The 15531-nt window shown below is 38.0% G+C and overlaps 1 protein-coding gene across 1 annotated transcript; it reads right to left on the reverse strand.

Annotated features, from left to right (window-relative positions):
* Positions 1–581: 581 nt before the first annotated feature.
* Positions 582–15109, reverse strand: LOC104538283 (leucine-rich repeat-containing protein 16A-like; the record flags this gene model as incomplete). The annotated part of the gene is made up of 6 exons (XM_010181429.1): positions 582–731; positions 3693–3780; positions 6970–7145; positions 12279–12410; positions 12674–12802; positions 15011–15109. Coding segments are annotated over 6 exons (774 nt in total), but the record flags the coding sequence as incomplete, so codon positions are not given.
* Positions 15110–15531: the final 422 nt, after the last annotated feature.

Genomic DNA, 15531 nt, shown 5'->3' on the forward strand with positions numbered 1-15531 from the left:
CAGCATTTTTACTGAATCTCACACTCCTAACTCAATTACTTTCAAAAAGTTTGCTCTCTAGGATCACTTGCAGTCCAGTCGCAAGGCTGTAAGACTTCTTCCATACATTAAAAAAAAAAAAATCAACTTTTGTTGATGGCAAATAATACAACTTCAGGCAGAAGCATTTATTGTTATGGCTCACAGGAATCCATGTCAAGTAGAAGGAAGACAAAGGCAGAAAGCAGCATGTTGTCAAAGGATAGAGCATGGTCCAATTTATTACTGCAACTGAACCTCTGTGAAACTGCAGCCAGTGGAAGACACATTATATTATCTTGACTGCAGCAATGTATGCAAGGAAAAGGCCCAAGAAAAGGTACACGGAAAGGAGAAGTGAAGAAAAGTAAAAAGCTTTTCCTTTGATGAACGGCAATATGCAACTCAGATAAGATGTTCACAAGCTAACAGTTATCTTTTCTAGAAGCCAATTCCTAACTTTAGTTTCCCGATACCATGAAATTGCCAAGTGACATTTTGAAAAACATTTTTCTTCCAGTAATCTGTGTGCTTAATCAAATGTGCTGAGGAATGTGTCTTACCATGCAAGTGTCCAGGTCCTCCAAACGTTCTATCTCTGTCAGCTCCTCAACCGTGATCATAGAGCGTTTGGTTGGTTTTTCTTCAGCCAATTCAATGTCCAGTGATTCCTGCTTTGGAAGTGGTTTGCCACGTCTTGTCAAATGGTCAGCCTGGAGGTTAAGGATGAAGATGAGAACACATCAATCAGTTAAAAAAGACAAACCAAACCCAACCAGAAAGCTTACAGAACTTAAGTGATCACAGATCCTAGAAGACCAATTACAAATGCAAAGCTCAGTTGTGTATTGATCTTTACACAGGGTTTGTAGGGTATGGGTTTTTTTGTTTCCCCCTCTTCTCCCTCTCTTTTTTAGAAGGAAAAGCCTTTCCATCACACATTTTAAAGAAGGGAGGGATAAAGTCTAACAGGAAAAAAGGAAAACAGTAAAATAAAAAGCCACCCTACTTTTGACTTACAATAGTATTATAAGTCTTTCTCAGCATTTCTCTTGTCTTTATTATAAAGAAAACAAAGAGATGGAAGAGAAGCTTTGTCTTGGACCATTTTAAAAAAAATTAAATAACACAAAGACTTGCAAAATTTCAGCTAATATAATTTTCATATTTATTAGATGGCCAAAATATCACCTGCTATTTGAATAACAGTACAGTTTTGTTAAATACCTCAACTCTGTTTCACTGAAGAAACAGGTAGCAGTTACCATAAAAAGAAATAAAATCATCATTGACAGATCTATGGGTTAAAATATACTTTTTTTAAGTATCAGAGAGGAAAAATTCTAACAATAACAAAATCAATTTTTAGACCTACATAGCGAAAATTGTTCCTAAGAGCACAGAGAATGCTATATAAACCTCCCTAGACTGTACTTGGAATGGAGTGGGTTCATGTTGCCAGGAAAATGATGAAGTATTTTCTAGTTTTGTTGGTAACTAAAGAGAATATTAAATGACATGTGTTAAAAGCAAGTATTTGAAGATCAGCTGGCCCAAACCAGTTAGTCACAGAAACCTTCAAAGAGACAACTAGGGAAAGCTGTAGTCCACCACATAACATAAGCACTACTCTGGACCAGTGGATTGCAGTTCTGTTAACCACCAAAAGGGTAAACAGATGACCTGAGTCAATTATAGCTCACTTAGCCTAGTGTCTACTCAGGAAAAGCAACTGGAGAGCTGTTATGGATTATTTTTAATCACACCAAAATGGCTAGACTAATAATGCTAATCATCATCACATTAGGCAAACTTAGATCTTGTTGAACAAGGTTTATTTTTCAAATCTGCCTCAAACACTACTGTGTCAATGTAACATACACAGACATTTGTAGGTGGCTGAATTAGTAGTACGTGACACTTCAATTTAAGGAGCTGGCACAGAACTGTGCCAGTGCATTTTATTTTTTGCTGTATTAAGAACTAGCTGCCAGCTCTCAGATAGCAGCTGTCAGTTGAAGATTAATACTGACAAATTAGACAGGAGTTCCTCTGCCAGCATTTTTGAGATCCGTACTCTTCAATGTTCAATGTGCTCTTCAATTCATCAGTGCTATACTATCTGAAATAAGCTAACAGAAACAAAGAAGAGTTAAACAGTGAAAGGGACACGTTACTAATGCAGGCCAAAATGGATCACAAAGTAAATAAACTCAAATCAAACGTACAAACAATCATTCCTTACGAACTAAGATCAATGGCAGCTGGCTGTGGACACAGTCCTGAAAAGCAGCAAGTGTCAAGCCACTACTGTGAGGAAAATCTAGCAAACTCAGTCCTGAAAATGAGCTACCACTGAAGCTCTGCCAAAAGGAAGGAATTCTTATCTTCTTGGCTATGTAAACACAAGGAGTGAAGAGTGTCAGGAGAAAAGCAATTTCACTCATAGAGAAGTTGTTGGTTAAAACATTAGAACAGTGTCTGGTTCTGGGGAACATAATTTTAAAAGAGGCTTTTAAAACAGCTGGAAAAAGTGCAGAGGATTGCTACTGAAGTGACTCAAAGGCTGGAGAAAGTGACTTACTGTGCAAGAGTAGGGTATGTCCAAGTTGTGCAATACACTGGACAGGGACAGCCCACTGCTCCTGCTAGCTGGGCCTGTTCCAGAACCAACTGGAGCTCATTAATGAGGCCGCTGACACAGCAGGCTGACGTTGCTGCACAGCTCCTAAGACCAGAGGTTGTACCTTTACACAATGCTGCTCTGTCATGAAGATGCATCCTCAAACAACAGCTTCAATTCATTAAAAAAAAAAAAAAAAGAGGGCTGGGAAGAGTGATTTGTTTTCTGTGTATGAGGACTTTTATAGAGAGAAAATAAAGAGAAATATATATGGTACCCTTATCCTGTGGGGATAGCATCTGAAAAAATTCATGACTGCAAGCTGAAGCCAGAGAAATTTCAATCAGAAATAAAGCACATTTTCAATCAGGAGAATGACCACCCCTTGGTTTCTTAAAAAAACCAAACAAACAGTACTGTATTCTCCTTATAGAAGCCCATAGCACTAGAAATAAAAATGTTTTTCTGTGGATACACAGTTGTTTATTTCTTCTACTCTTGATGAAACAAATATCTTCATAATAAATAACCATGCCTCCTGACAGCTCAGCACTTTAAAATAAAAAACAGTGGTTCATTTCCTATGTTTCTACTCCTTTCTCTTCAGACTTGATACCTGCATTTCTTAGGTAGCCTCAAGATAAACTCATTGAGGGAACAAGATCTCAGCAGTCCCTCCTTTAAAGAATGACATTTTACCTCTCATTTCATGAGCAATCAAACCTTATCATCTCACCAGGACAAGTGCTAGCACTGTTCTTAACTAATGATTCAATGTTGCATCCTAATGGCATTTTTAGTTTTAGAGTTGACAACAGTGCAAAAGATAATAGGACAAAAATATAAAGCAGCCTCTTCCAAGGTTGTATCTTCCCTAAAGCAAAGAGGCAAGAGTCTCATGATTATATTTCAGATTATGTTAGCGATGCCAATGATAAGAAGACCAATTTCAAACCAGAACTGTGCTAAGGAGAAACAGAACAACTTATGAATGTAAATAACATTGTTAAGATACCCAGCATATTCAGATATCAACCATGCAAATACTCACCAGCTTGTGATGGCAATGGGAAAGTGCATCCAGGATTTCATCTACAACTCGGTCAGACAGGAAAGAAGCCACTGTCAGCTTTACTTCACTGTGTGAGGATTAAGAACGAGACAGAGAAATTTTTAATTCATGCAATATAATTGTGTCTTTATTACACGTTCAACACTGCGATGATGATCCACAGTGCTGTCACTTTATTTGAAGTAAAACATTAGAGGGTTTCAGGATACATGACTTCAGGTTTCAGAAATAAACTCATGAATCACACAGCAAACACAAGAGCCTCTGTACCATATTTAACCTGTTTCTAACATTCCTCTAAGAGTTGAAATGAAAACATCTGGGTATGAGAGCTGAATAAAAACCACATGTGAAACTCAGTACAGAACAGTCTGCCACTGAAGTCAGAGAAACATGAATCTCAGACGAATGGGATTAGGACAGTGCTGCCTGTTTAATACTACTACACTGAGCAACTATTGGGTTGGCCAAAAAGTAATTGCATCTTTTCCTGGATAAATGAAAGGCAATTTTTTTCATGGGAAATCGCAACTGTGTTAATAACACTGACCATTTTGTTCAGTTACCTTTTGCCATCTTTCAGGCAACTTCATAATTCTGTGCTCAAAAAAGTTATCTTTTTCAGCAGAAAAACAGTTCCAAGAACAATCTGATACCCTTATCAGCAGTGAAGGTTTTACCAGTTAAGGCATTTTGTAAAGAATGGAACAAAAGGTAGCCTGATGGTGCCAGGTCTGGCAAATATGGTGGATGTGGTAACATATTCCATCCAAGCTGCAACAATTCTTGATAAGTGAGCAAAATTGTTTGATGGTATCAGTTAATTTATCCAGTTGACGACAGGACATGTCCAAATTAATGGTCTGGTTCCTTGGAAGCAATGCAAAATACAAAAGACCTTTGAAATCCCGCCTGGACGCCTTCCTGTGCAACCTCATCTAGGTGTTCCTGCTCCGGCAGGGGGATTGGACTGGATGATCTTTTGAGGTCCCTTCCAATCCCTAACGTTCTGTGATTCTGTGAAATCCCACCAGACTGACAGCATCAGCTTCCTTTGGTGAATATCTGCTTTTGAAGTGCTTTGAGCTGGTTCACCATATGTGCTACATGATCTTTTTTGTTCGTTGTTGTAGATGATCCATTTTTCATTGCCTGTTATCATACATGTCAAAAACAGTTCATTTTCTTTGTTTCAAGAGAGAATGGCAGATGCCAATGCACTTAGTCAGATGAATGTCTGAGCTCATGTGGCACCCAAATATCGAGCTTCCTAATGTATCCAAGTTGTTTTAAAGGGTTTTCAATGCTTAATTATGTTAAGATTATCAGCAATCTCTCATGTCATTTAATGCTGATTGGATTTGATCAATGCCTTTATTTTGTCCTTATCAACCTTGATGGGCCTTCCTGAGCTTGGTGCATCTTTAAGATCAAAATCTCCGGACCAAAATTTAGCAAACCAATGCCGACACTGCCGTAGTTTTAAGGCATCTTCACCATCCACATCACATCACTTTTTATCAGCTTGCATAGAGGTTTTCCTTTTCTGAAGTAATAGAGGAAAATATGACGAAAACATTCCTTTTGATTTTCGATTTTGAAATCGACACAAAATAAATGTTAATGAAATCATGCACCTTTTTTTTTTTCTAAAACAAGTTTGAACTGTCAGCTGTTGACTTACAGAATGGATTTGTGGTTTACAATGAAGCTAATTACATTTCAAGACATGTATGTCCATCTATTAAAAAAAAAAAAAAAGAAAAAGCAATCACTTTTTGGCCAACCAAATATAACCCACTGACTTCCTTCACTCCTTTTTGCATCTGTCTGCTGGTTTAAGGACAACTGTACAATGCTGGTTCTCTATTCTTTGCCATCACAACTTTGCTTCCTCTTTTGGCTCCAGCTAATTTTCTGTCTCAGGAACTTCACTCTCATCACACAGACGTAGCTCCATCTCTCCTCCCACTATGCTTTCAAGGCCAACTGCTTCAACCAACGCTTACCAGCAAGTAACATGATTTTGATTTAAGGTTTTAATGAGTGGACTGAGTTGCACTGGATTAACAAAACTACTGATATCTGGGGCTAGCACCACTGCTGCAGAAATCCTGGGGAAAAAGGTAAGAAACTCTTTGGAAAGGCAATGCAATTCATAGGGAGGTAGAACAGTGGCCAAGTCATGGTCGGAAGAGAATGAGAGTGAAGGAATTTTCCTTCAGTTATCTATGTATTAGTTTGAAATAATATAAGGCAGGAAGAGCTGCAGCGTGGCACCCTCACTCCACTTCCACTACAGGTGGAAGTGGCACTATTATTGTCTCAGGGACAAGATTTGTTTGATAGGACTGAAGTGAAGAAAACTCACTCCCTGAGCCACTTCGAACACTCTGAAGGCAGAGCTGAAGTCTTTAACATTTTTTTCCTGCCAATTTTGCTGCACTCTGCGAAACTAATTTATACATCTTACTTTTTTTCTTCTTCTGCAAAGATATTAGCATCACAATGCAAAATGATATGCTTTTCCATCAAGTAGAAAGGATTCCTTAGCCAAATGATGTATAGGTTTAAGTACAGGTCAACCACGTTATACTCCATAAATATATTCTCTGGTATATAATTAACATGAAAAAAAAAAAGATGCAGTAAAATGTCAGGTAAAAGCCTCTTCCCCTTCCTCCCCCCCTGTTTATTTTTTTTTAAGAGCAAACTAAGAGTCATTTAGAGTAACTGTTTCTGCTTCAGGTTTGTCATTTTAATATCCAAGTTTCCATTTTTTAAGTATGTCTGCCTGCTGTGCACAACTCCCACACAAACAAAAAGGTTTAAAGTGATTGCTACAGCTACAGGACAAGACCAATGCAGCAACTTACAAAGCACTGTTAACACTCAAAGCACAGAAGAGCAATTTCCTTCTACCACAGTAATTCAGTGTTGCCTAAGAACAGGCTTAAAAAAAAGTATAAGCAATGAAAATTGTTATTTGTGTACCATAAATCAAAACTCTTACTAAATAAATAGACACACATGCACTAATGATCAAGTTAACATCTCTAGAGATTCCAAATATTTGAATCTCTTGAACTAAGTTCACCAGACCTATAGGACAATTTCCTGCTCTTTGAATACCCTAATGTGCTTTCTCATGAGTCATGAAAGCATTCAAAAAATCTTCTACTACGCAAACACACATACATGCAACCCAAAATCCAAATTCTATAACCAATTTTGTTAGACTAGTCTTTTAAATTACCTAATTTTATTCAGGATATCAATTCCAGATTGCTCCAAGAGGACATTTTTCACAAAAGTGCGTGGGATGGAAATCTTCTCGGTGCTAGCTTCAATCAAGTCTTCCCGGATATGAGCTTTCTTCATTACATTTGGGCAAAGGTTTTCCGCTGCATCCACCATAGACTCAAGGAGCGTCTGCAGCACAGTAAGCAAAAGCTAAGATTAGGTATTGAGATTTTAATTAGCTGGAAGATTACATTTTGGTGCGTAGCACTATAACACTTTTAGACTTGCAACTTTTCCAATTTTTCTTCCTAATTTCCAATTCATTTTGTGATCCAGCTGCAATATAAAAGGCATTTTACAAAATAAAGCTAAGGAGGAACTGTACTTGTTTGCCTTTTCACATATGAAACATTTACATATGTGTGTTTAACTGCCAGAACAGCATGTTAGCTTCCCTTGAGCATCCACCACTGCTGCCTCTGCATGCTGCAGAAGCAGTGGATGCTCTGTTGTAGGAGCCTTCACTCTAAACTGTACCCTGAATGAGCAATTTTCATCAGTGCTCCAGACCTGCCAATTTATGAGAGGCATCAGTGGATGAAGAAAGGATATTCATGAGAACTTGGCATGCTGTACTGGGCTGAAATATACTAGCCAAATATTAAGAAGTAGCTACAAGTATGATTTGCAGTATTTAATATAAGGAACTCATTTACATACATGAGAGTCCACCGTGAACCTTAGGTGCAGTTCAATAATTTTGATTCTTTTTTAACGACTGATCAAAAGCCCAAAGCAGGACAGCAGAAAACCATATACACTGCAGAAACAGGATTGTGTAACACCCTAACCCCTTCAACTTTCTTTTTCTTAAAATGAGGTCGTCCCTGACGATGGTATAAAGTCAACTTCTTCCCTCTTACACTTCCTCTTAGAAAAATCTTTCACATATATCTCAATGCTATGAAGCTATGTTATGAAGCCCCTTTCAATTCCATTAGATTTATCTCCTCTCTGCGCCTGTGAGAAAAGGTAATTCTGGTTTAAATCCTGTTTTATCACCTACTGATTTCTTTTCCAAACCCCAGCTCTGACTAGAAGGCTAAAGAGCCCTCACTACAGGCGCAGGTGAGTGCTCACAGTCCCCTCACATAATCGTCCATGTATGAACTTATGTCATGAAAAGCATAGGAAAGCTCTAATGTACACACATAGGCATCAGGATGAGACATAGAAACACTACTGGTACCCTGTATCAATGAAACATCTTTCCTCTAATTGCTTTCAATTTTCGTACACCAAAAAGGTTGGGTAGGACCACAGAAGGTATAAACCAATCAGCTGGTTATCTGGAAATGTAAATTTTAAATTCATACAGTTTTATCTACATGATGAAGTGTACAGTAAAACAGATTTATGTATAAAAACAAAGCAGTATTTTCCGTCAAGACTTGGAAATTGTTCTTTATTCAAATTCTTTCCTATATCCACCTTACTCCATCTCCATTCCCAGCAACTCAGGAATCTATTTTTGGTATCTTCAGAAGGCTGTACAACTATCAATTAATTTCCCATCAAGCAACTTGTTTCAGAGATTGCAAGAGGCCAAGGCTCATCAGCACGGGATCTGAAAGTAAACTCTCTACGTCCATTCCTGGCATGAAGAGATACTGAAAAGATCAGTAAGGAGATGGTTCTCTCCGGCAGCTGGTGTCTCTGCACACTGAAGCTGTCCTGCTGCTGCACTCCAGCGACTGTGGGGTCTCCTTGAGCCATGGTGCTTTCAAAGTGGCAGCGAGAATAAAGACACTGTCATTGGTTCATGCTTCAGTGTACGTGCAAGACCTATCTCCCCCAGTTTTGAATTCTCTAAACAAGTGGGGAAAGCAGCGACTATTAGACAATGCCAGATTTTTCAATATACACCATGTTGCATGCAGCTTTTGAGCAGTTTTTCAAAATCCTACAGAAGGTGGGAGGAAAAGAGGAACAGGACAGCGCCCAGTTTACTGAAATAGGCCAAGTCATCTCCAGTAAGACTGAAGTTTGGTAACCAAACAGAAAAAGATAGTTAATAAAAGACAGAACAAAATCAGTTTCATTAAGCCTAGCTGTAACCTAGGTGCTTCTAAATCATACAAAAATAATGAACTGCACCCCTTGGAAACTCTACCAATTTCCTTTTTCTTCTCAATCTTACTTCACAGGTAAGTGATCTCAGGCTGAACTCCATCTTATCAGAGCTTTTTTCTCTTTGCATAGCCCTACCATAACTGGTATTTTTTTTATGTAGATAATGAGTAAGAAACAAAAAAAACATTACTACATAGTAATTCTAGTGATTCAAACCAGCATCTTTTAGTTTGTACCTCTTAACTGACTGATTTTTAAGTGCAGATTCACGAGGACAACAACATATTATAGCTAATATGGAACTTGTTTCTGGGTTTCCAATCTCTCTGCCCTTTCAGGACTCCTTCTGCACTCCCTCTCCTCCTTCAACATATATAGGGGCCATAACACTAATGAAGAACCTTTAAAGCCCCTGTGGCCATATCCATGTGGAGGATGAAGAACTTCAATGGTAGAGACAACTGAGTCAGATCAACTACTCACGAGAATTTCTGACGCATCCATTTTGTCCCATGGCATTTATTCACTGGTACAACTGTGTAGTCTGCCTTGAAATCCACACTCGGCCTCCCATGGATCACAATCATGACAGTTATAAAGACTTGCTATGTTGAATTAAAACTGCAGTCTAACCATGGTCTTTCAAAATGGATCATGTAAAGAAACGCTGTGTGAAGGTGTCAGTGGGAAGTAGGAGGAAAGACTAGACCTTACCTGAAAATATCAAAATTAGTTTTTACTCAAAATACACTGAGAATGTGCAATTCAAAGGTTAAATAGAGTTTGGATCTCTTCTTTAAGTTCACAACTGAATCTAATTTCTTCGGTGGTGGATTTCAACTCTTGATTTCACATGACAATTATTGTATCTACAGAAATCTTTCCCCTCCCCCTACTTCCATCCCAAAATCTTTCACTAATGGAAACGCATAGCTACAAACATTGACTGCAGAGAGGCAAACATTTCAGTCACAAGGCCACAAGTGCCAGTCCACAGGTGTGCAGAAAGAAGAGAACGAAGTCCTGCTCACAATTAACACTCTTAACATTCACTTTTAACATTCAGGAGAAAGATACAGTAAGTAAAAGGACTGGAGGATGATGATATCTACAGGAAAAATGGAACAGGTTATGGAGCCAACAAACCCTTTGCACTAGGATGGAATTTAGGAGGAATAGTTCAAGCACTTCCATCCTTACAAAACATTCTCCTCTTGCCTAAGCACCATGTGTCTTGCCTACAATTTTCCCTCGGGCTTTTGCCCACTGAATAAAGCATTTCTGGGTTCTGTGTGTCCACAGTGACACCAGCAGAAGAAAAGAAAGGCAAAGGCCTTGCTGTAATTTCTCCTTTTGGCCAACTCAACTCACTCTGAGATGTTGCTTCTCCTTATTCTAACTTCTTCCTTCCTTCCCCTTTCCTTCTTGGAGCTTAAAAAAGAAAAATTCTTATTTGCCTGACGATCATTCATTGACTTTACCCAATTTCCAAAAACTTCCTTCTAGAATCAGACTTTGGTTGCTATGGAAACTAAAAATCAAAACTCTACTTAGAGCATGTAGGATGTTTTTCCCTCACAACTACAAAAAGAACTGTACTTAGATGAGCTCTCTTATCTATCTCCACAAATAATAAACTCCCCATGATGTTTTGAATTAACAACTGGAAAAAAAAAATCCCAATCCATGTTCAACATTTTCTCCTTCACACAAAGTAGAACACATAGAACTTAAAGGAAAACCTTTCAAGCTTGAATGTAAAAATTAATAAAAATGAGCCCTGTAATATACAAAGAGCATTACAACTTGATAGTTTCTTGTAAGGCACATAACTTTAACGTCACACAAATCAAAAGTAAATGTAAAAGTTAGAATGGTTGCACTAAAGTGTTTTTTGCTGTAAATGTGTAAAAGCATAAATTGAAGACCCATTAACTCAATCTTATGCCAGAAACTATAAATAACATTTCAAATGCTGAAGAAGCTTTTTTTCCCCCTTCTGTACAACTATCGAAAATGCACAGGACTTATATGAGAGTGCACAAAGGGCTGACCTGACTATTCCCATCCAAATAATAGCATAGAAGCTCCACTGAGAAGAATCCTGTGGATAAATCACTTCCATGTCTGCAGAAATTAAAAAGTGCTAAAGAATCTTCACCTTCTTGTATATAATGGGGAAAGGGAGGAAAATAATAAAAATTCAGCACCCTTTTCCTTATTAACTTTTTAATTTCAAAAAAGTAATTAGTAATGTGGTATTATCACTGTTCTTCATTATATTTCCACTGACTAAAAGCATTAAAGTTCAACCTTCACTTTCAGATTCTTTGATAAGTTTAAATAAAGCAAAACACAGGCAAGGCAGCTTAGTCAAACTTGAGTTGGTATGAATTGCTTCAGAACCATATTCTTAAATTCATCAGCTTCCATACAGACCTGTTGCTGAAGTTTTCCCACCTTGACTTCTTCCTGGTCTGAGACCTTTGCACACGTCGTATGGATGACTCTTCCTTGCTTATTATACAGTAAGTTCTAACATAATTGAGGACAGAATTTTCTGAGCAAGATCTGGCTGAACAGACAGCTGAGAATATTTACAGATCAATGCAATCTAATTCAAGAACTGAGATTTGACAGGCAACTTGTGACAAAATTTTGTGTAAACCTCCCTCTAGTAATTCTTGGAGCACTCTCAATACATTCAAGTTATCCAAACGAAACAGTTAAAGTAGAAATTCTGCACCAGGTTCAAAAGTGGTCACAGAGAAAAAATTTCTGCGATGGAGTCTACAGAAAAGCAGCTTTCACTCCAGTGGGATACCTGAACTAATGAGCACTTTTCTCCAGGGCATGAGACATTTTAGGGTGCTTGAGAGATGCCTCTATTAAGGGCCTAAAGAGCAACTGATCTTCCTCTTCTAGGAGATAAAATAAAATAACAATAAACAGTATATTATTCTTCTACTCACTGCAAACACTAAAGCAGTTTTTTTCATTCCAACCAGGCAAGTATCCAGATAATACGGCACAAAGTTATAAGAAAGTCATAATGAAAAGATAGCGTACGTACAAATATACCGAGAAGTATTAAAAAAAAGAAGTGTGGCACATTTGCATTTAGTAACAGAAGATCTCAGATTTAGTTATTTCTGCATATGAGAAATGGTAACACATCTATCCACAGACCTTAAGTTGCTCATCCACAACCCTTGTGACTTCTCCAGCCATGGATTCAAGTGTCTCTTGGATTGGATTGGAGAGTGAACCATTTGCTCCTGCCCAAGCAGCTCCACCGAGGTGATACAGATTTGGTAAGAGCTGTAAGACAGAAAGAATGACTTCTGAAAGTAGGCTCGTCATTATCTGTCTTCAAATCTGGATAAATAGGAGTAAATCTCTCTGCTGAATCAAGTCTTCGTAAATCAGAATTATTTTGTCACTTTTAAATACTACCTACAGTTAATCATCTGAAGAAAATCCTGTTTTGTGACACACTGTTATTTTAACTCCCCCAAAAGAGAAAAGCTGTGAGCACACACCGAACTGCTCTCAGTATTTCCAGTATGCTGGGAAAGGCTTACTGTTTTGGAGTTCTTAGCATCCCGCATAAGCCGTTCTGCAGATTTGACATCTTCCTGTACAGCATCCACACCGCAGTTTCTTAAAGAGTTGAGATGATCTTGCACTTTTACACATATTCTGTCAATCATCTACTTGAACAAAAGAAATAGGAAAGATAAAACATCAGAATATTGGTCAAACGCAAACTGAATTCAGTCCAGGTAGCAAGTCAATAGTAGCATGATGAGATTTGTGGTGACAGTAACAATCTGGAAATGCATGATCAGAGCTTGGAGGTATATCAACGCTACTGAAGGAAAGCATTATAACTCAAAGACACACCTAAACATTGCAAAAATATATAAACCTTCACCATTAAAAAAAATAAATGCTTTGGAGTATTTCCCCCACAGTTACCTCCAAGATAACTGCAAATAGCCAACAAACTATCCAGTTCAAGTGTTGTTCTGTTTTTTTGGAGCGAGTTTAATGCTGAAAATGTTGTTGATATATGTAACACTTAGCTCCAAAGGTCCCTGAATTGTTAAGAAGTTCAGACTACAGATAAAATGAACGTAATCTGTATCTGTGACAATTCATTCAACATGCTGCAAGTAGAGGGCAGGTGGTATATCTGTATCCTTACAAGACAAACCAATAAGAATGTCCAACATACTGTCAGTGTTGATAAAGATATACGGGGCAGGGAGATATAAAAGTCTTTATCAGCCCACATAGCATTCATCAGAACTGGTTATTTGACATTTTGAAGCAACACCTGAGTGCACATGTCACCACCATACAAAGTCTAGAGTTCTAGCATTTATATCATTAGTAACAAGAACTGAAATTATTTCACCGCATGCTCCCTTTCTGCTCCACAGGATTCTTCCTCTTCAAAGGGTTTGGGGTGTTTTTTGTACAAGTACAAAAAGCTAATTAATTATTAGACAGTGGAAAGTCTCACTGGGACATCTGGACTGAAAAAAATATACTCTGGGAATAATGATGTAATCCCACCATACTAACTACAGAGTCTTTTCCAGATGGTTTTTAAAACTGTTTTTAAAAAATCCATCTTTATTGTACACAACTTAATATAGAAATGAATAATTTTACTCTACTTTCAAAATAACAATAAATTACATTTACTGAAACATGATGTGTGTGTGATTGTTGGAGAAAAGCACAACTAAAACCACCAAGCTATAAAAAGATCTGAACTTAATTCATATGGAGATTATTAACTTGGGAAAAAAAAGGTGGCATCGGAACAGATAAATTACTACAACAAAATAAAGCGTTCCTGCTCTTGCAGTTTTTAGTGTCGGTACATGTCCACATACTAGTTTCTCTGTCAAGAGATTGGAGTTTAATTTCTGGTTCTAGTAATAAAACTGTACCATTAAATTTTAATAACACAGGTAGAAAAAGGCCACTTTGATTCACCAAAAAAAATGCAGAGAAGAGAGAGAAATTTAACTGACCCAGCTGAAGAGCAAAACAGATGTTCCTCTCCTTTTTGCTGGGGTGTCTCATTTGCATGGGAACACAACCAGTGCAAACAAACATGGCAGTAAATTTAAAACCAAGGCCATGATAAGTTTTATTCTGCTTACACCACCTTGCTTCAGTGGTGTAGTAGAGCTAAAAACAGCCCTGAGGGGTACAGGCAGGGAATGCACTAGAGCAGAGAGAATGGTAAGCTACCACAGAAAATGCTTGTAGTCCTCTCAAGAGAAAGGAAAAAAAAATAGAAAAAGAAAACCAAAAAACAAACCAAAACCAGAACAACACATGGCATTTAGGAAACCTGGTAGTGGTTGACAAAGAACAAAAGCTTCCCAGCTTCAAAGCAGTATTTTGGGCTGTGTTAGACAGGAAGCCTTTTCAGCTGTCCAGACTATAAAAATGCATAAGACTTCCACCTTCCTTTGCTCTCTCCCTCTGAGCAAAGCTTCCCATGATACCCACAGTTGTCAAGGTGTAAGGTAGATGATGTACTCTCTAAGATGAGGTACTCACAGGTTTACGATGATGCTTGTCACAGTGATGAGTGTCTGCTAAAAAGTCAGACTCCTGAGCATGAACGAACTCAACCGTTCCTTGTTCCAATAGTAATTTACTCAGAAATAGCTTGGAACTTTCTCTACACAGTACTACTATATGTAAGACCTCCCTCCCACAAAAGCTTTTTTTTTTCTTTCCAAAAATATAATCGGTTATTATTTCTTGGGAAATAAGGCATCACCCATAGGGCACATCTTGCTTTCAGCTGCTCTGACAGAATGAGACAGAACTCTGGCTTCAAGAAGATTTTAGACACCAAGAAGTACCAGTAAGGACAAAATTCTCACCTGCTGAGTGGTACTGGTGACAATGCCTTGCTGCAGACGGTATGCTTGCTCCTGTAGGTACTTTCTGGTCTCATGATTACGAAGCAAGTAGTTTTCTATCTAAAAAATAAAGCCAGATTAGGAAACTGATTTGACTCTCCACATCGTAATTTGCTGCCATAACAGAAATGGAGACTGAAAGGAAAAACTGCCTAAGTGTTTGTTATCTCCAGATGGTATTCTGGGTGTCCCAGTGCTTAATAATCACATTGGCAAATATTCATTCACTCATGGACTAGTGAAACGTAATTAAACATTGTGCTTTTGGCAGCGTTTTCTGAATTAGTCTTCTATTTTGAACAACTTAGTAAGTTATGTTGACAAAGTAGATCCAGGTTTGAGAAACATTTGAAGGGACTCTGTCCACGAAGTGTTGTTGTAGAGACCATGATGGCACAAGACAGTTGATTCATTTCTTTTAGATGCATTCAGCCTGCCGCAGAGAGACACAGATTTAAATCACAGAATCACAGAATCACAGA

Source organism: Mesitornis unicolor, unplaced genomic scaffold (genome assembly GCF_000695765.1).
Source record: "Mesitornis unicolor isolate BGI_N332 unplaced genomic scaffold, ASM69576v1 scaffold18483, whole genome shotgun sequence".
NCBI lineage: Eukaryota > Metazoa > Chordata > Aves > Mesitornithiformes > Mesitornithidae > Mesitornis > Mesitornis unicolor.